The 20,192-nt window shown below is 44.8% G+C and overlaps 1 protein-coding gene across 2 annotated transcripts in view; it reads left to right on the top strand.

The window, feature by feature from the left end:
* COL22A1 (collagen type XXII alpha 1 chain) overlaps window positions 1-20,192 on the top strand; it is a 327,910-nt gene that overhangs the window by 253,331 nt on the left and 54,387 nt on the right. For both annotated transcript variants that reach the window (XM_028852945.2, XM_077942884.1), the window contains exons 42-46: window positions 654-707; window positions 1,976-2,020; window positions 6,837-6,884; window positions 13,032-13,145; window positions 15,981-16,034. In XM_028852945.2, coding sequence (XP_028708778.2) covers window positions 654-707; window positions 1,976-2,020; window positions 6,837-6,884; window positions 13,032-13,145; window positions 15,981-16,034 — 315 coding nt within the window. The remainder of the gene's footprint in view (window positions 1-653; window positions 708-1,975; window positions 2,021-6,836; window positions 6,885-13,031; window positions 13,146-15,980; window positions 16,035-20,192) is intronic.

Genomic DNA, 20,192 nt, shown 5'->3' with positions numbered 1-20,192 from the left:
GGTGTGAGAGGAGGTCTGTGAAGGCCCAGGAGACGCAGGGTCAGCTTCTGAGCAGCCCTGTAGCACAGTTCCAGCAACTGCCAGGAATTCCCACTTTTAGACCTACTTAAGGAAAAATCTTATAGGAAATGAGATCCATATTGAAAGATACGTGTGTCATTTCCTGATGTTGTCCAGAAATTTGTAGCTAGAAATTATTTTCTTGCAAAGAGTAGTAATCGCTGGGCATGTGCTCAGTATTGTGCTGGGTTCCTCTTGCATAAGGAAACTTCTTTAACCACCTGGTTAGCAGCTCTTGGGGCTGGTTATCCATAGGACATGAAAGGAGTGAGCCAGCGTTTGAGCTCAGGCCCATCTCACCGCAGGAGCTGTCCCCTTCACTCAAGCAAAGGAATTATACAAATGGGGTCCAAGTTGTCAGCCTCAAAATGAAGGTTTTCCAGAGCATTCTCTCTGTGTGTTGAGCATGTACCCCCACGTGGTACCGTCAGTTGAGTAAGCTCTGAGCAGGGTGCTTTGGCGCATGTGTTACATCAGATTCCTCATAGCAACAGACCACGTGTCAAAGGAGAGCCAACTATTGCCAAGGAGGGAGTGTCCTTATTTGCTTACAATATTATGGGGTGTCAATGTCTTCTTTTCTTTTTCTTCAGGGATCACGAGGCTTACCTGGATTCCCCGGCCCCCAGGGCCCAGCCGGCCGGGATGTAAGTACAGAGAAATGGCGTGGACTCAGTGAAGGCCCTTACATGACCCCTGAAAGCCCACCCTCCACCATCTCCTGGCCTCCTTTGACCATGTGGCCAACTTCGTAGCCCGGTTGAGGATTTCCAGGAAGCCCCATGGGCATGCTTTTTATTTTTGCTGTTCAATTGAGTGTGGCTCGTAATTTTCTATTATCCAGTTTTATTTCCTGTGTTTATTTGTGTTAAGTTTTCAAAATCTTTTCAACTCCTGGGTATCCCACACAATGTTCCCTAATTTCTTAATCAAAGTCTTACATACCCCCGTCAGTTCTGCTCGAATCAGGCACTAGCTTCTCCAGGGACTTGTCCCCCCGACCCTTCCCTGGAATGGCTCTCTCTTTTCCGTGGAATTCCACAGCTGTACGTGATGCTCATTGTGCGGATGGGTTACTTCCCACTTTGTGACAATGACAGTCATCTCGTTTCTCCATTGTTTGGCCTTTGTCCAGCCATCTCTGAGCTCTAAGAAGGAGCCCCTGTGTCTTATGCATCCTCATGGTCCCTGGTGCCTAGCAGCATGCCAGGCACATAGAAGGTACTTGATCCATACTCATCGACCAAATGGTAAATGACAACCATGAGTCCTTATAGGACGAAGGTGTCTGGCACTAGTAAGCAGTGATATTTATTGCTTAGACATACATCTTTTCATCTCTATAGTTTTAGCTCATTATAAGCAGGAACAACAAAATTCCCTTCTCTCCTTTGGGTTCTGTTTCTAAAGAGAAGGTTACTCTCTCATTCCTGCTTCCAAATATTCAAATTTCACTGTTCCACTCTCAGCATTAATTCTTATAGCCAGTCTAATAGAAGTATTTTTCTACTTTTCAAAGCCATTCTTTCCATTTGTGTTTGGGAAAGCACTGGGAAAATTTGAGACAGGGTGTGTGTGTGTCTGTGTATATGTGTGTGTGTGTGTGTGTGTGTGTGTATGTGTGCGTGCATGCACATGTTCTGTGTACATGAGTTGTTTTTAGTTTTGTGTTTAGGACAGGAGTTATGGGGGTAGTTCTAAACATTTGCCATTGTCAGATTCTTCCTGGGAAGCCTTGGGTATTCAGCTGAGATTGGAAACCATGCATTTTTACTGGTGCCAATCCTCATGGTCTGATGATTTTTTTCCCACTGAATTACACTTAGCAGATAGAGAGGTTGGCAGAGGCTGTGGGTAGAGTGGGTCAGGACTGTGTGCTTACCACAGTTAATGTTTTCTTTCCTTCTTCTCTTAGGGTACACCAGGAAATCCAGGAGAAAGAGGGCCTCCTGGCAAGCCAGTATGTCATTTTATGGTTCTGGATGAATATTGACTATCAGTCAGGGCATAAGCAAGATAAAAAATGCAACTCAGAAGGTTCAAGAGGTTTTAACAAAGGAACCTTTGACAAAACTGTGGGCAGAGGAAACTAATATGGGATGTTGTAAGACCCAGAGATAAACCATAGTGGGAAGTCATTACCACCATTATGCCTGTTTTCAAAGCCCAGGGAGAGTGGAATGGTGAGAGAGGGATTGCACACAGGAGCTCAGTCATGGGTTCAACACTGCTGCAGAAGGCTTGGTCCGAGGCCAGGAGGTAGGAATGTCTCCCACCCTCCGGTTTCCTGACAGTGCCTCGAATTGGGGAATTCAACTGTGGGCCAGCAGGCAAGCCAGCCTGGGATACATTCCAGGGGTTTAACCTCCCAGGCATGGAACAGGACAGAGAAGGGTGAAAAGTGGATCTGGGGTGAGCAAATGAGCAACAGCAGCACCCATTGCAAATCACTGACTTGCCCCTTTCCTAGCACTTGACTGGGTGATGTCAGCCTTCCCAGTTGCCCTCTGTTTAACGTGGAAGAAATGTTCTTTCTTGCCTCACAGTGAGAACAGGGGAATTTGTGAAAGATTGAGGAGACAGGGACAACCCTGAATGTTGGGTTTGTGGCAATGTGGCTTTAGTCCAGCCCGAGAGTCCTATAGGCTTCCCTGATGCGAGGTACCTTCATCTTCTGGGACATCCTCTGACTGAGTTTCTAATGCCAGAGAAGCCCCAAAGGTTTAGCTGAGTAGCCTGGCCATAGGTGGACCCTCTAGGGAAGGAGCATTGGGAATGCGCTGGCCTGGGAGAGTGGGAGGCAGCTGTGCAGATGGGGAGAGAGATGAGTCCTGGGGAAGAAGCTGCCTAAGATGAAAGAGACAGCAGCAACCAATACTGGGGAATCGCAGGCCTCAAGGGTGAGGCTGTAAGTCTGGTTTCAGAAAGCAAGATGCTCACCTGGGCAGAAGCTTCACCTTGAGATGGATCTGAGAGGTTGCCTGTCTCTTTTGCAAGCCTGGCCTGCGACAACTTCCAGACAGGGACCCAAGGCACAGACGTCCCTGTGGGTGTGGGTGACCCCCCATCCCTTATCTCGGTTGGCGGGTCCGGCAGAGACCTGGACAGGGATCCTGGTCTGCCATTAAGGGTCCTGAAACTTTCCATTGAAGATCTTCCAATGAGAGGAGTATAAAGTCTTGTTGGAAGTTAGGGACACCTTAATTACTCATGTTTCCTCCCCTGTGGAGTCAGCTTTGCAAGAGCCAAATAAACCTCACAGAGGCCACTTCATTATCAAAGTACAAAGCTCTGGTGAAGTGCAGGGAGAGTGAGGTTTGGGCCAGAAGTCAAGTGGGGGTTCAGATGACCTCTGCCAGATCTGGACTTTGACATCTCCCTGCAAAGATAGTTAAGTCAGCATAATGCAGCTGACAATGTGGATAATCATGATTATCTCTCAGGTGGTCAGCAGCAGAATGGAGAGCTGAGGGGAGAGAGACAGGGAGAAGAGAGAAGAAGAGAGAAGCGATAAGATCTATTAGATTCACTGAACATACTCCTCCCGGATGGTCCCAAGTATGGCCCATTGGCTCTCGGGTCTTTCTGAGCTCACTAATCAAATAAGGCATGGTTGTCTCAGGGATTCCCTCATGTTCAGTGACTCGTAGAAGGACTCACAGGACTCAGAAAAGCTGTTATGCTCATGGCAGTGGTTTATTACAGTAAAATGATACAGATTAAAATCAACAGAGAAAAAGGTGCACAGGAAGGAGTCCAGGAAAGACCAGTACAAGCTTCCATATGTCCTCTCCCGGTGAAGTTGTACAGACAGCACCAATTCTCCCAGTCACAATGTGTGACAATACTCACAAGGTGTTGCAACCGTGGAGGCTCACCAGAGCCTTGGTGTCTAGGGGTTATATTGGGAGTCGGTCACCCAGGCATGGAGTGCCCACATGGCTGATCTTAATTACTAAGTCTTCATCCTCTCTGGAGGTCAGACTGAGGTGTGTGTCCAAGGCACCCACCATAAATCACATTGTTAGCATTAACTACCTGGCTGGACCCAAGAACACAGGCAAACAAAGACACTCTTACCAGGCAGGACATTCCAAGGGCATAGAGGTAATTCCCAGGAAGCAGGCAGCAGCTGGACATTTCTTTGGAATGTGCAGGGTTTGGACAACACTGGCCTGCTGAGCTAATTCTTAATTACACAGCTTCATCCCTCAGAGGGTGGAGAGAGTGACCCAAAGTGTTTCCCCAGTGCTGCACCCACCTGGAGAGAAGCATAGAATTCCTGTTCCAGGATCTTCCTTCTGTGTCAGATTGAGTTCTCTGGAAGCACAGCCTGCAGTGGGGATTCTTACGCTAGTGACTGACTGAGGGAGTGCTCTCAGGAGAAACTTACAAGGATGGAGGGAAGCAGGACATGACAGGGGAAAAAACAGTCAAAAATGTGGATTCAAGTCAAGCCTAGTCCCTGCCTGATCCCACATGGAACTCTGGACTGTGAATGAAACCACAAAGCTGTCCCACTTTGAGGCCAGGCCCAGCTCTTTTCACCCTGCCATCAGTCAGTTATCGGCTGTGTAACCAGCACCAGGGGTAAGGATGCACCAAGAATGGGGAGGATCTAGGTAGGATGTAAACTGACATCTACATCCCCATGCTGTCCACTGTTCTCTGAGCCCACTGGGCCCAACAACAGGTGACATGAGTGACTGACTCATAGAAGGCAGAGATGGCAGTCTGCCGTATCCTGAGTCCACCTTCACAAGGCCGCTGCCTCCATCCACATGCTGGTTCTGTGTGTCTTTTGAGACTTATGAGGTTGGCAGAAATGAGTCACAGCAAGATGTTAATGAAATTGTATCCAAGACCACACTGTACCTAGACTGAAAACCCACTCCTCGTTCTCTCTCCCTTTGTAACTGGTGCCCAGCCATTGTGTGTGATATAACTCACCCTAATTATGCTAAAGGCTCAATGGCAGTGTAAGAATATCCCTAGTAGGCCGGGCGCGGTGGCTCAAGCCTGTAATCCCAGCACTTTGGGAGGCCAAGACGGGCGGATCACGAGGTCAGGAGATCGAGACCATCCTGGCTAACACGATGTGAAACCCCATCTCTACTAAAAAATACAAAAAACTAGCCGGGCGAAGTGGCGGGTGCCTGTAGTCCCAGCTACTCGGGAGGCTGAGGCAGGAGAATGGCGTGAACCCGAGAGGAGGAGCTTGCAGTGAGCTGAGATCCGGCCACTGCACTCCAGCCTGGGTGACAGAGTGAGACTCCGTCTCAAAAAAACAAAAAAAAAAAGAATATCCCTAGTAATACAATGCCAGCAGCATTACAATGTACCAATTTGAACCATATGAACCCTTTCCTATTATTAAACTTCCCAGGGGAAACAAATGCGGCTTCAAAATAAAACACCTTTCCCTTTTAAAAGTTTTAATAAATTACTATAGCAAAGGTTGCCTTTTCTTCAGAGGACCTCACTCAGATAATTAAGGAGGGGGGTGGGGCAGGTCTTGGCCTTGACTTTAGCAGCTGCATCCTAAGTAAGTTCTTACTGCAGTGTGGGTAATTCCTTGAGCACCTCCAATCTGATTTAATTCAACCCCGGACTCTCTCAGGGAATCCCGTCTTGCAATAGCCCAGAGCGTTGATTGAATTTCTGATCATATCAACACAGGAAACACCACCAGCACGTTTCAAGCCACTGTGGCAGTTACCTTGAGCAAACTTGTGTTACCTGTTTCATGGTTTTGCTAACCACAGGATGGGACAGAAAGCCCATGGGGTCAGGGATGGGGAAATAGCCTGAACAATTGCCTTGGTTTCAGCCTCCCCAAAATGACAGACTGGATTCATAATTCGTACACCTAAACTCAAACTTAATGAGGAGAAATCACCCACCATGCATTTAGTTGTTAAGTCTACCACCTTGCCTCTGCTGCCTGGGTCCTCTGGTGTTCCTTTTCTTTGTAAAATTTAGAATTTTGCAAAGTAGCACACCAGTCTGGAAGTCCTACCTAAGAATCCTTTCTTTCCTTTAGGGTCTGCCTTTTAATCCCCATTTCCCTTCCTAATCTTATGTTCCTTGCACCCAAATATTTTCTGAGCCTCCACCCTGTCTTGGGTTCCAGGATGGCGGTGATTGTGAGACACAATCCGTAGCTCCAACTCACAGTGCATTTGAGCATGAGTTCAGCCACCTGCAGACTCCTACATACCTTTAGAGGCTCTGTAATACTCCTGATTTCTGAAATACCCTTTCTGGAATGAAAGACTTTTAACCCATAATGACAAATGAAGTTTAAAATGCTATTTCACCCGGGAGAGCTGAAGACATTGGCTTAAATTCATACTAGGTTGTGAATGACTGATAATAACAGCTGTTGCTCATTTGAGACATCCACGACCATCCAGATTGCCAACAGTTTGCCACTTTGCCTCCCACAGTGCTCATATGACCTATCAGGTTTTGATTGTGGTGGGGAAGAGGGACCACCGGGAGAAGAGAAGGGGCAAACAGAAGGAGAGTAGGGAAGGAAAAAGGCCGAAGTCAGTCAGACTTGGCTACAAATGGCAGGCTGTGCAGTTGCTGTCTTGGAAGAGTCTTCTTTCTGTGGCTCCCAGGCTTAGGACATCCACTGGCTGTCCGTATCCCATGCATGGCAGTGTGCCACCCATTATGTCACACTTTGAAGGCCTTTTGCTTTCTCAAGATGCCTGGCATTTACTGTATATATGCGTGTATGTATGTGTTGTTTGTTTTTACTTTGACAGGGCCTCTCTTCACTACTGTCTCCAGGGGACATAAATCTCTTGGCTAAGGTAAAAGCATACAATAAATGTGCATGTGTTTTGAAAATGGTGATGGTGGGATTGGAGATCTTGATAATAAGTTGGGTTTTTTTTTTTGTCTTAACAACTATTTTGTAGTATTAATAATAGCAGCACCATTAGTTGAGAAATCACCATGTGGCTGGTGATGTGCTAAATCCACCTGTCCAATACAACAGCCACTGGCCACATGCTTCAATCTAAATTTAAATTAATTAAAATTAAATACAGGCCGGGCACAGTGGCTCACCCCTATTATCCCAGCATGTTGCGGGGATTGCTTGAGCCCTGAACCCAGGAACTTAAGACCAACCTTGGCAACATAGAGAGACCTGGTCTCTACCCAAATTTTTTGTGTTTTTAATTAGCTTGATGTGGTGACATGTGACTGTGGTCCCAGCTACTCAGGAGGCTGAGGTAGGAGGATCGCTTGAGCCCAGGAGGTAGAGGCTGCAGTGAGCCATGGGTATGCAACTGCACTCCAGCCTGAGTGACAGAGCAAGATCCTGTTTCAAAAATAAATAAATAAATAAATGCAATTAAAAATTCAGGTGCTTGATCACACCAACCTCTTTATACATACTTAATAGCCACATGTGGCTGGTGGCTGCCTTATTGATCACTGCGGATGTAGAGCAGAATATTATCTGGAGCTGCGATGTACTAAATGTTTAATGTGCCTCCCTTATTTAATTTTCACAAATATTCTATGGGGTTAATACTATGTGTTGTGTTGTTTAGCATATAAGAAGGCTGAAATACTGTGAGAGTCAATGAATGGAATGGAATAGAATAGGACTTCCTAAGAATAAAATCCTTCCTTGCTGACACCAGAGGCTGGCCTTTAACCTACCCAGGACTAACTTGTGTTCTCAAAGGAGGGCCGGTGGCAGAGTCAAACAGCCTGGACCTGGGTCCTGCTGGGCCAAGACCAGAGCACAGGCTCAGTGAGGTGACATGGGCTGCTGGGCCTTTTAACCAGGACAAACCCAGATCTGAGTGCAGACTTGACAGGTTTCTAGAACCACATTTGCTTTCCCCATGAGAGGAAAAGGTCCTAAGAGGTTGAACATAACTTGGCCAACATAGGGCAGGGCGTAGCTGGAGTTACGCCTGAAAGCCAAGTTGCACAGGTGTCCAGGTGCCTGACCAAGGACCTAGGGTCTTCAATGTTGAGAGCTGGGAAAGGTTCTGAACGAGGGAGAGAGAGGTAGGGTCTGTACTTCAGAAAGAACCGGCGTGCTACAGTGAGTGAGGAGGCCCCGTCTGTTGCCTGTACTTGAAGCCTCTGTCGTAACTCTGGGTGAAGGGTTGGCACTGCATTTTATGTGACTAGTGCCTGCCTTCCTTCTTGTTCTCTAAAAGACACTTGGGTGATTTCAGAAAATCCCTACTTCATGCATGAAGCCAAGGGAAGAAAACAAAAGAAAAAGAAAACCTTCTTGGGCGTCTGGAGTGTTCAGTCTCATTGCAAATTGAGATGCCTTGATGGGAAAATTACACATTTTATTAAAAAATAAGTAGCAGAACAATCTTTACCAGTTTTTGTTGACAAGTGCGATAGTTTTGTTTTTGTTTTTTTTTTTTCCCCACCGTCAAGGACATGACAAGAAATCATTATCTATTGATTCCATCTTTTGTTTATTACAGGCTTTTATTAGCCTGGATTATTTTTCTTAATTCCCTCACTCTAGAAGGAGCTGGGTTTTCATCAGCCACCAGCCCTCTCCACCCTTCACGCCTCACCCAGAGGATTTCAACCTCAAGATGTCCCAATCTTTATGTCAATAATAAGAGTGAGCATTGAAATGGCTAAGCATCATTCCTCATGGCCATAGCACTGAGACAGATATTTAGTCAAATCGATATTTCCTCACTATGAAAGTATGCAGCTCTGCTTATCGGAGCAGCTGGAAACCCCAGAATGAATGAAAGTGCCTACATGCAGGGTGGCCTGTGGAGTCTCACTGGTGTCACAGAGCTGAGCTTAGCCTGGAAATTCCGTAGTCGACAGCCTGGGATGAGTGGATTTGGCCAGGTCTGGGGAGCAGACTATCTTCATCTCCCTGTTTTGTGCACTCACTGGCTGCCATCTTGATGATGTAAGTTAGAGTCTGCTGGTCTGGTCTAGGTGGCTGGGTGGCAGGTGTCTCCCCTGCTGAGATTATATTACGGAATATTTGTCTCTGCCCCAGAGAGTTTTATAACTTCGTACATCTCTTTCTGATAGTTAGAGAACTTACTGGGTAGTAAATTCTAAGAGTTCCTGTTAAATGAATGTCCATAGTTGGATCCGTTCCCAAGGAGGTCCTCTTAAAATTGTCTCCATTACCTGACTCCCTTGCAGAAATATTATTTCATTAAATCCTCACAAACAATCCTGTGAGAGGATTCTGTTGCTGTCTGCATTTTACAGATGAAGAGGTTGAGGCATAGATGGGCAAACCACTTATTCAATGTCACAGACCTGCTAGTGGCAGAACCAAGACTCAAACCCAGTGTGACCAACTCTGAAGCCTTATGCGTAGCCTCTGTACTATCCGATTTCATCTTTACATGAGCCAGAACTTCCTGACAACTGTCTGATGAAGTCCAGGCAGCTAGTGAGTTCTCTGCCTGTCACATAGAGATTTGGAGATGAAGGCTACGCAACTCTTTGGTAGAAATATAGTAGTGAGGATTCAGATGTCCAGTGAGAAGGTGGATCATTTCTCCTGGGAAGCAACGACTGTTTTTTTCTACACACCAAAGACTGTAGCATTCCTCCATGTAGTCAGCATTTTGTTGAGTGCTTACTTGGTACTTCACACCATGCAAAGTACAGTATTACATGCAATGACATAACAAGCTGAGTTTGTTGAAAATAGTTTAGCCCGGCAGGGTGCGAAGGCTCATGCCTGTAATCCCAGCACTTAGGGAGGCAGAAGCAGGTGGATCACCTGAGGCCAGGAGTGCAAGATCAGCCTGGCCAACATGGGAAAACCCCTGTCTCCACTAAAAATACAAAAATTAGTCAGACGTGGTAGCATATGCCTGTATTCCCAGCTGCTCAGGAGGCTGAGTTGGGAGAATTGCTTGAACCCGGGAGGCGGAGGCTGCAGTGAACCTAGATTGCACCACTGCACTCCAAGCTGGGTGACAGAGCAAAACTCTGTCTCAATAAAATAAAATAAAATAAAATAAAATAAAATAAAATAAAATAAAATATAAAATAAAAAGGAAAAGAAAAGAAAATATCTTAGACCAGAGGAACGGGTGGAGACCAGAAGGAAAGAACATTTATAGATTACATACAACGAACCCTGAAATATGCTAGGTACTTTGTATGCATTATTTTATTTAAATTTCACAACAATCTCCTAAAGTAGAAGAATGATCCTTGTTTACAGGTAAGGAAATAGACTCAAAAATATTAATTGACTTGCCTGAGATAACTCAGAACGCCCAGAGATTGGGAGCTAGTATTGATGATCAAGGTCATCTGATCTGCATATGGGACAAGGCCACAGATTTAGGGAGGAAAAGAAACAAACCTGTAATGGCACATGTAGCAGCTAAAAGTCACTGTGTTTTCACTCTGTGTCAGGACAGTGTCAGGCATTTTCCACTCATTGTCTCATTTATCATAAGACTTTGACATCCCCATTTCACAGATAAGGAGACTCAGGGAGATGAAGCCATGATTCCAGGTGGACAGAGGTTTAAGTGGAGTATGGGCAAGCCCATTTGGTTGGAAACACAACCCTATCCAGTTTCAATACATTCAGAGAAAGTGTGAACTGCCCTCTGAACTGGACTTTGGTGCAGAGCCAGGAGGGACTGGGGGGTCCCAGGAGATCTGGAGCCAACGCGAACATCTGTAAGACTGCAGATTGGGGTGATCTCACCCTGTGCTCACTGGATTCCAGAACTGGGTCAGTGAGTTGAGTCTAGCTCCCTCACAGGTAGGTCTGGGTCTCCGACAGTTCTGGTCTTCAGGAAATAATCCTGCATAGTGTACAACAGGCCCAGGTTGAGAACCCTGCCAGAAATTAGAAAGAAATAGGAAAGTTGTGAGGTTTTTGTATTACTCAGATATAATCTTTTTGTGTTATGGATCCCACTGCAAAGAATGGCTTCCAATCACCAGGGCACGCTCAAGTCCAGAAATATCTCAGTGGCTAGAATTTTTGGTGTCATCAGGCTAGTTCTATTTGCATCCATCCATCCATCCATCCATCCATCCATCCATCCACAGTTGCAATGTCTCATGGATGCATCTCATCTTAGAGTACAATAAGAGAAGGTCTACAAAGAGGTGAGCTCCTTTCAGCTCTGCTACTCTTCCAAGCAAAACACAGTTATCAAAAGCAGCTCATCTAATTAAGCTGAATATCTCATGCACTCTTGCTTTATATATCCCAATATTTAACTCTTCACACCCTCCAAATCACCCAATCAGCTTTGCAAACTACCCGCTAAAGGAAGATGGCCCAAGTCGCCAGAATGTCAGGCGGACAGTTAATCGGTTGGTTGGTCAGTCAGTTGGTTAGTTAGTTGGGTTGCCTGATTCATTCATTTATAGCACTCATGCCCTGTGGAAGAATATTTGCTATGAATTTGGCATATAAAGATAATTCTACCTCTGTCCTCTGAGTGCTTATACCTTCTGTTTGCCTGGTGGAGAGAGGATGGAATAAAAGACCATTCCAACAAGGAGATTAGTACTTCAGTAGTGAGGATTCCTGAGATTTCTGGGAGCAGGAGGAGCCTGTCCCCATCCTCAGGCAATCAGGAAGGCTTCTTGGAGAGGAAGATTACTAAAGAATCTCCAAAGACTGAGTAGGTGAAACAAGTAAAAGGAAGGTAAGCCATTCAGAGATGCTTTTGTGATGGAAAAGTTTTACCATCCTGAAATCGGAGACCAAGATGAAAACGAAATCACCTGCAGCTTCACCTCATGGACTGTGAACAGTGCAGCTTGCACAGATTTTTGCAGATCCCTTTGGTAGGGCTTTCAAAAGACCATAGTTAGTGCATGTGTTTGTGTCAGTTGACAGTGTTGAACTGAGAGCTCTTCAAGACACACACCCACTGTGGTCCCAAACTTATCACAGTGCCCGACACATAGTAGGTGCCTTTCAAGTATTTTTTCAATGAGTGAATGACTGAGTGAATAAATAAATTAGCAATAATGGCTAAATGTGTGGGCATTATCTATCTATGTATCTGTGTATCTATCTATCATCTATCTATCCATCTATCTAATCTTTCTTGAGAGTATTCTAAGTGCTTTACTTGTGTTATCCATTAAATTCCTATTACAAGGAGACAGGCAGGGTGGATGAGAGGGAAGATTAGAGAGAAGGGCATGGAGGAGGTAAACCACGAGGCAGGTGGAGGAGGCAGGCTGGAGTACAGTCAGGTGAGTTTTGTTTAGCGCATAGTGTGCTCCAAACTGTAAGATCCGACAAATCAGAAAACACATGCTCCGGGCTCAGAGGACTTTAAATTTACTCAAGGAGCAGTATTTACCTGCCGTAAAGAAGTAGAACAAAGCCCAACTCCAGGGACCATTTATTAAATGCTTACCTTGGGTAAAAAATAAAGCTAAGCATGGTCAGAGCCTGGATTGTGTCACAGAAACAAAGTCCCAAGGGTGTGTGCCTGTCGCCTTGTTTATCCTTCTTCCTTGTTCAGAAACCACTTGGCTTGGGCAAACTCAGAACAGAGAATTCAGCTCCCAGCTTGGCCTCTAACATCAGGGACAGAGCATGCTATTTTTAGTAATACTAAATGTTTGTATTAAATCTGCTCTGTTAATGTTTTCAGATGCTCACAGATCATTTTACATGAATTTTTGACATCATTTCCTCAGGCTATCCTTCCAGAAGTCTGCGTGGAAGTAGGAGGAAATGGAGGAATATCCAGACATGTCAGTGCCGAAACCTAACTTTCAGTGAAGAAAGGGAAAATGCAAAGTTTAGACACAAAAGTATTTGGATCATGACTCAGTCCACCTATTTGCTTTTCTATCTTCTCTGGTATTTAAAAACAAAATCTCCATCTGGAGAGGCAGCAGCCGGGGCTACTTTGCTTTGCTTTGAAACTGTGTTTGCTAGTCATTCTCTGCTTGTCCCTCCCTCTCTCCCCTCTCAGGATGTGTGCAGTGACTGCCCTCCTGGCCCCCCAGGCCTCCCTGGTCTACCAGGTTTTAAGGGGGACAAAGGTCTCCCAGGAAAGCCAGGGAAAGAAGGCACAGAAGGGAAAAAGGTAAGGAGAAAAGGGGAAACTTGATTTTTATCATCACAATGAAAATATCATTCTGGAGATCTCATATTGCCCTAGCTGCCTCCAAAGGTGTTCAGGGTTTCAGGGGTTCAAGATTCAAGATAGATGAGGAATACGGAGTTGTGGGACACAGCTATGGAAATGGTAAGAACTGGGTATCTATGGGTCTTTGTTACTTTAAGAAGATGTTGATTGTGACTTTTCAGTACATGCTGACACCTGGAAACATATACTCATTCAGTTACATTCCTTGCCTCCCCATCTTTCTCCCTTCCTTTCTTTTATCATCCAACAACTTTGCCTATCTACTATGTAATAGGCACCAACATAGGCACTTCAGACTCATAGATCAATCAATGGATCCGTCCATTCATGCATGCATTCAATCCCTTGTCATTGCCTGTTTATGACACCCCATTACGTGTGTCTTATGCATCAGTCAACATGTAGACAATGGGGAGGTTCAGAAGAAAAAGGCTGAGACTCTATTCTAAAGGAGTTCATGGTCTGTCCTGGGGCAAAACAGAAGTAGGGAGTTTCATGGGTGCCGGGGAAATAGAATTAAAAACAAAATCTCCTCCCAACCCAGAAAACTTCTTCACAAAGGTAGAAGAGAAAGAAAACCATTTTAATATTGAATTAAATTTAAACTTGAATATCACGTGCATTACAGACAATCTGTTAAGAGATGGTAAGGACAGGAAGAAATCTCACTCTTTTATATAGCTAAGCAGATAAAGTCCATTACAGACATTTTCTCAAGGTAAGCAATAATTAGTCCTCAAGTAGGAGGTCTTGACAGTGCTATTTGTCACATATGTTCATCTTAGATTCACCTGGTAATTCAGATGGCCCTCTGTCTTAGCTAATTGGCTTTATCTAAAGTGAAAATAAACTTCTTGCATGTTTATGTCCTGGGTCATCAAACTGGAAAGAAAAAAAAAAAGTCTTCTTTGCCTTTTAAAAGGATTTACACACATTTCAAAGAGACAGATAAAGAACTGACAATGATCCGTTTTCTAAAGTAAATGCTTTAAGAAAAAGACTTAGGTGAGATTCTCTTTCTTTTCAAAAAAGAGAGAATTAAGCCTCTTATTTGTAGTTTGTATCTTACCCATACATGGTACAGGGAATACAAACACAAATGTGAAAGATGACCTTTATTCTGACTCTCTGAGACTTAAGCAGTGCTTTTTCCCTTTCCACCGATTCAGCTACGCAGGCTATTTGAGCATAGACCCCATGGGTGTGCCACAGTCCTCGAAATTTCTCCATACACTCCGGAACCCTGGAAGGGACAGAGGCCAATCCTAAAGCTAATTTGACTAAGAATAATTTCACCTAATTAAATTCTCCTGGTGATCAACTTATTAAAAACAGGCATTTATTTGATTTGCAGCATTTCTTGTATCATATTTTATCAGATAGTAAATAAACATGTTTGAATGTTCTTACATCCATGTCATGAGCCTTTTCCATTGCCTTAATTTTAAACAGCTCGGAAGATCATTTAGTTCATTAAGATAAATGGGTCTTTAGGAGTTTATTCCAGGAGTCTTGACCTCAAAGATTCTTGATATCAGTGCAGAGGCTGTCAGGGTGGCATTTCTGAATCACTTAGGGAAATGTTTAGATCAGTCTTTTCCAGACCTTTCTACCACAGTTGCTTTGCTTCAAATCACTGGGAATGAGGTTTGTATTCTGTGTGTTTACTGCAACTACTACACAGTGATTCTGATGTTCAGAACCACTCAATGCTCCATGACCCCTGGCAGGACCTGGCGGGGGACCGAGAACCCCCACCCTCCCACCTGGGTGGTCCTTTCTCAGAGTCAAGCAGCTGACACTCCAGGTATTACAGAGCTTGAAGTGAAAATAACCATAAGAAAATGGCTATGAAAATAACTACAAAGAACGCGCAATATGCGCCAGTGTAATTATACATGTACATATATTTATAAAGCACAAACACACACACACAAATGAGATGCTACATAATTCAGACTCTATTTCTTAGTGCAGCACACTTTTTCTCTCTTCTCAACTATATTAGTTATCTATCACTACATTGCAGATTGCTCCAAAACTGAGTGGCTTAAAACAACAAATATTTATTATCTCAAATTTCTGGGGCAGAAATCCAGAAGTGGTTTCGCTGGGTTGTTCTGGCTCAGGTCTTCCATGAGGCAACCCTCAAGCCCTGAGCTTCTGTCATCTCAGGGTCCATCTGGTGGAAGATCCCCTTCCAACCAGGTTCACTCTTGTGGCTGTTGATGGAGACCTCAGTTCCTTACCACATGGGCCTCTCTGCAGAGCTGCTTGAGTGAGATAAAGACATGGAAACTGGTTTTCCCCAAAATGAGTGGTTGGATAGAAAAAGTGCAAGCTGGAGGGGGCGGGGCGGGGGTGTGGCAGGCCAGGGTGGGAGTGAGCCATTTTATATCCTAATCTTAATCTCAGCAAGTACACACCATCACTTCTGTCATGTCCTGTTGGCTGTATAGACCAACCGCGGAACAAATGGCAGGACGGCTGCTTCAGGTTGCAAATATGGGAAGCAGGGGCCATTGCGTCATCTTGGAGACACACCAACTAACCACATCAGTGGGTAGTCACGCCATGGTTGCACAGCCACACTCAGTACTACCACTTGCCTATACCCTTTGCTCAGACAGGCTAGGGGCAGGGGTGACTGCCAGGAAGTCCCAGTGGAAAATGAGTGAATGGAGGTGTGAGGGTGATGGCTTGGTGATGACCCTGGATGTGGGCCAGATACTCATTCTTGTTTCCGTTTTTTTCCTTGTGTCCCTGATATAGGGAGAGCCTGGACCTCCAGGCCTACCAGGGCCCCCAGGAATAGCTGGACCACAGGTCAGTGAGACTTCATAACCATCTGCATGGGTCTATTCTGCTCATCTCAATGGTTAATCTCAATGTAAGGAAGAGTGATGGCCAGCCAGTGTAAAGGAGTGGTTTTGAAAATCAGAAAACCCCTGTTCTGGGTCTAGCATGGCACTGACTATCCTATTGACCATGGGCAGGTGACTTCAACTTGTGGAATCTCAGTTGCTCATTTACAAACAACTGCGTGTTGGAAAGTATGAAATGCATGGAAGAATTGGACTGTGTGGGACCTGCTGGTTAAGACGTGAGTTTTTTGGTCAGACACCTCCACAGTAATGACAAAAATACAAATGGTGTCAGGGATTTGTTAAAATTGAGTGATATGATACATAAAAAGAAAGTGGCACTCAGTTGAAAAATACTAGGAAAGTGCCTTTTGAATGCAAACGAGCACTGTTATTCTCATGTGAGTGATAAGGCATGTCTAAAAGCAGCTCTGTGGCTCTGTGGTTTCCCAAAGCCAGGGAGGCTGGCCTGAGAGAAAGGGGGGTATAATCTCAAACCTAGAATAGGCAGGGAAGCTCTCTGGCTGTCAAAACAAATGTGCTGGGTGGTGGTGATAGTATTTAACTCTAAGAAGAAAGTGCCTGAGTGCTGGTATGGGGACAGATAGATCCACACCCTCATTCCCTTCCCACTGTCATTGGTGCTCCCCAGAGTGTGTTCCCTTATCTCTCGTGGTCTCTGTGCTGCTGCAGACTAAACACCTTCCCCACCAACACTTGGGGCCAAATGTGTCCCCGTGTCTCTTCCTGAGGCCTGGCTGGACATAACATGCCTCATCTGATAGAAGAAGTGGCATAAAATTGTCACTAGGAGAGAAAGTTCAGAAGCCAGGCCTTGGGGTGAGAATTCCATCTCAGCTGTGTGACTTTGGGATAGTTTCTTAACCTCTCTGGCCTTTTGTTTCCTAAAGTTAACAAGGGACTATAAAAACTATGACCCTACAGGCTTATTACTGTGACAACTGCAGGCAAAATGCTCCCATCAGTGCCTGGTACTTTGTATCAACTGAAGAATGACAGAGTGTGGCTATTGTGATACCTCAGTTCTTGGTTGAAAATAATTTAAACAAGAGACACACAGCAAAGGAGATGCAGCATCGTGTAATTTATTGCAAAAGAAAAAGAATACTTTGAAAGTTAGGGGCAGAACAGACAGTACACCTGAGAGAGAGAGGATTCAGGGTGGGCTGCTCGTAAGGATGAGACAGCAAAGACCAGCACTAGGGAGACTCCCTTTATGGGAGCCTTACATGATTATTCATAAGGAGGTGAGAAGAGGCATTACTCATAAGCATGTTCTGAGTGGTCCTCTGGGTGCACATGTGCAGTAGCTGTACATACTTGTTCATATGTCACATGTCTCATTAGCATCTTAAATCTCCACCAAGGGGTATGTTTTTTACTATTATGAGCAAAGGGTCAGTTTGAGGTTGGGCAAAATCAAACTGCACATGCTCTCTAGAGGGGAAAGTCCCTACTGAAGATAGCTTTGCATGGATGAGCTTAATTATAATGTGAATGCTTAGGCTTATTGTGTTGCTTGTCCTTACTGTCACTACGGACGGTTGCTGTATCCCGAGAACATGATTACTTCCTTGATTGCCTATCCTGTCTCAGGCCCACAGACTTGGAAAGGAGATCTTTATTTCTCACATAGGATTGCACTTGCAGGCTGTCCATCTCGCAGGCTGGGAAGCATAGCCTCCGGCAGAAACCAAGAGCAAGTGCCTCAAGGGGAGGGTAGAAGCAGCAGGATTTATGCTGAGCAGGCTGGTCAAATGCATGTATTTAAAAAGCTATAGGAGAAGTCATGAATCTTTATGGAAGGAGAAACATGTGCATGGGAAATTGAGTTTCATGCCTCATCATGGGTCATGTGTTCAAAAAATGGCAGCATTAGCATAATCCAAGGGTGGAGTTTTTAAAGTTTTGAAACCTCTGACATCAACAGGTGAAGCAGAAGACGTGAAAGCTTTGACTACACATGCTCTGTGAGTTGGCCAAAACCAGTCCAGAGATGGTGGTCAGGCTGGGAACTCAGTTTTTAAGGATTTTCTGAGTCTCCTTGGCCAAGAGGGGGTCTGTACAGTTGGTTAGGGGGCCTAGGATTTTATTTTTATTTCTCAATTGTAAGTGCTCATTTGACATTAGCTTTTTTAGCCCTTGTGGTCACAGTGGTGGCAGCCCCATATTTAGGGTGAGGATTTGGGAATAAAATTGAAGAAGTCAGAAACCTCAGCAACCTAGATAAATAATACTTTAATGCATTATTATTATTATTATTTTTTGAGACAGAGTCTCACTCAGTTGCCCAGGCTGGAGTGCAGTGGTGCAATCTCAGCTCACTGCAAGCTCTGCCTCCCTGGTTCACGCCATTCTTCTGCCTCAGCCTCCCGAGTAGCTGGGATTACAGGCACTTGCCACTATGCCCGGTTAATTTTTTTTAATTTTTATTTTCTGTATTTTTAGTAGAGACGGGGTTTCACTGTTTTAGCCAGGATGGTCTCGATCTCCTGACCTCGTGATCTGCTCGCCTTGGCCTCCCAAAGTACTGGGATTACAGGTGTGAGCCGCCGCGCCTGGCCTGCCATATTTTATAAAATTTAAAAGTAATGCAATCATTTCATGAGGAACAAAATATCAAAATTTAAAATAAAGACATGACCCCACCCTCCACTTGAATGACCTACCTAACTCACTTCTGCCAAATACCAGCGGCGTCAGATACCTGTGTTTATTTACATTTTGCTATTTCAATCATCTTAAGTTATTTTAGATTGACTTTGACTTTTTAAAATATTGCATAGGGGTCAGGCACAGTGGCTACCACCTGTAATCCCAGCACTTTGGGAGACTGAGGCAGACAGGTCACATGAGGCTGGGAGTTCAAGACCAGCCTGGCCAACATGGTGGAACCCCGTCTCTATGAAAAATCCAAAAATTAGCTAGGGATGGTGGTGCACATCTGTAATCCCAGCTACTTGGCCAACATGGTGAAACCTCATTTCTACTAAGAACAGAAATTAGCCAGGTGTGGTAACACATACCTGTAATCCCAGCTACTCGGGAGGCTAAGGCATGAGAATCACTTGAACCCAGGAGACAGAGGTTGTAGTGAGTGAAGATCGTGCCACGGCACTCCAGTCTGGGTGACAGAGTGAGACCCTGTCTCAAGAAAAAAAAAAATTGAAAAAATAATATATATAAAATAACATCCCTATGCAATCTATCTGTCTATCTATCTATGTATCTGTCTGTCTGTCTGTCTATCTATCTATCTATCATCTATCATCTATCTATCTATCTATCTATCTATCTATCTATCTATCTATCTATATTGCATAGGGATATTATTTCTCTTGGCTTCTCAGCAAGAGGTATTCAGTACCCAAGGTAAGTGATTCACTTTCCTTACGATAGGCCCAGTCCTAGAAAAGGTTGTTGGCACTGTTGTCATGACTGTAAAAAAGCAAGCAAAAAACCCAACAATTCTGTGCTGTGACAACGACACCAGCTTTGTGGCATAACAGAATGGAAAACACCCAGGTCTCCCAGACGCTAGCTGGCAGGTTAAGATGTCTAGCTATCATGACCCGTGGACTGTGAAGATTTAGAGGGTTTTGACAGAGGCAAGACTCCTGCATCAGGAGTTATAGATATCAGATCTCAGTGCAGATAGAACAAGAGATTTCCCCGGGGCAGTGTTAGATTGAAAGGCATCAGGAAAGTGCAGCATCTTCAAATGTAGGAACTCCTTACTGGGCATGACCTTCTCTTTCTGGGATCGCCAGATGAGGCCAAGCTTCTCGCCTTGTAATTTCAAATTTTACCTGAACCTTAAGTAATCTTTGCTGTCAACTTGCTGGGCTGCTGGGCTTAGCCTCTGCTGAGGAGGAATTGCCTTTTTTTTAAAAAGGTGGAGTCTTGCTCTGTTGCCCAGGCTGGAGTGCAGTGTTGCAATCTCAGCTCACTGAAACTTCCACCTCTCAGGTTCAAGTGATTCTGCTGTCTCAGCCCCCTGAGTAGCTGGGACTACAGGTGCATGCCACCACATCCAGCTAATTTTTGTGTTTTTAGTAGAGATGGGGTTTCACCATATTGGTCAGGCTGGTCTCAAACT

This window comes from Macaca mulatta, chromosome 8 (genome assembly GCF_049350105.2).
Source record: "Macaca mulatta isolate MMU2019108-1 chromosome 8, T2T-MMU8v2.0, whole genome shotgun sequence".
Lineage (NCBI taxonomy): Eukaryota > Metazoa > Chordata > Mammalia > Primates > Cercopithecidae > Macaca > Macaca mulatta.
The sequence above is the reverse complement of the archived record's forward strand: the minus strand, read 5'-3'. Positions and strand labels throughout refer to the sequence as shown.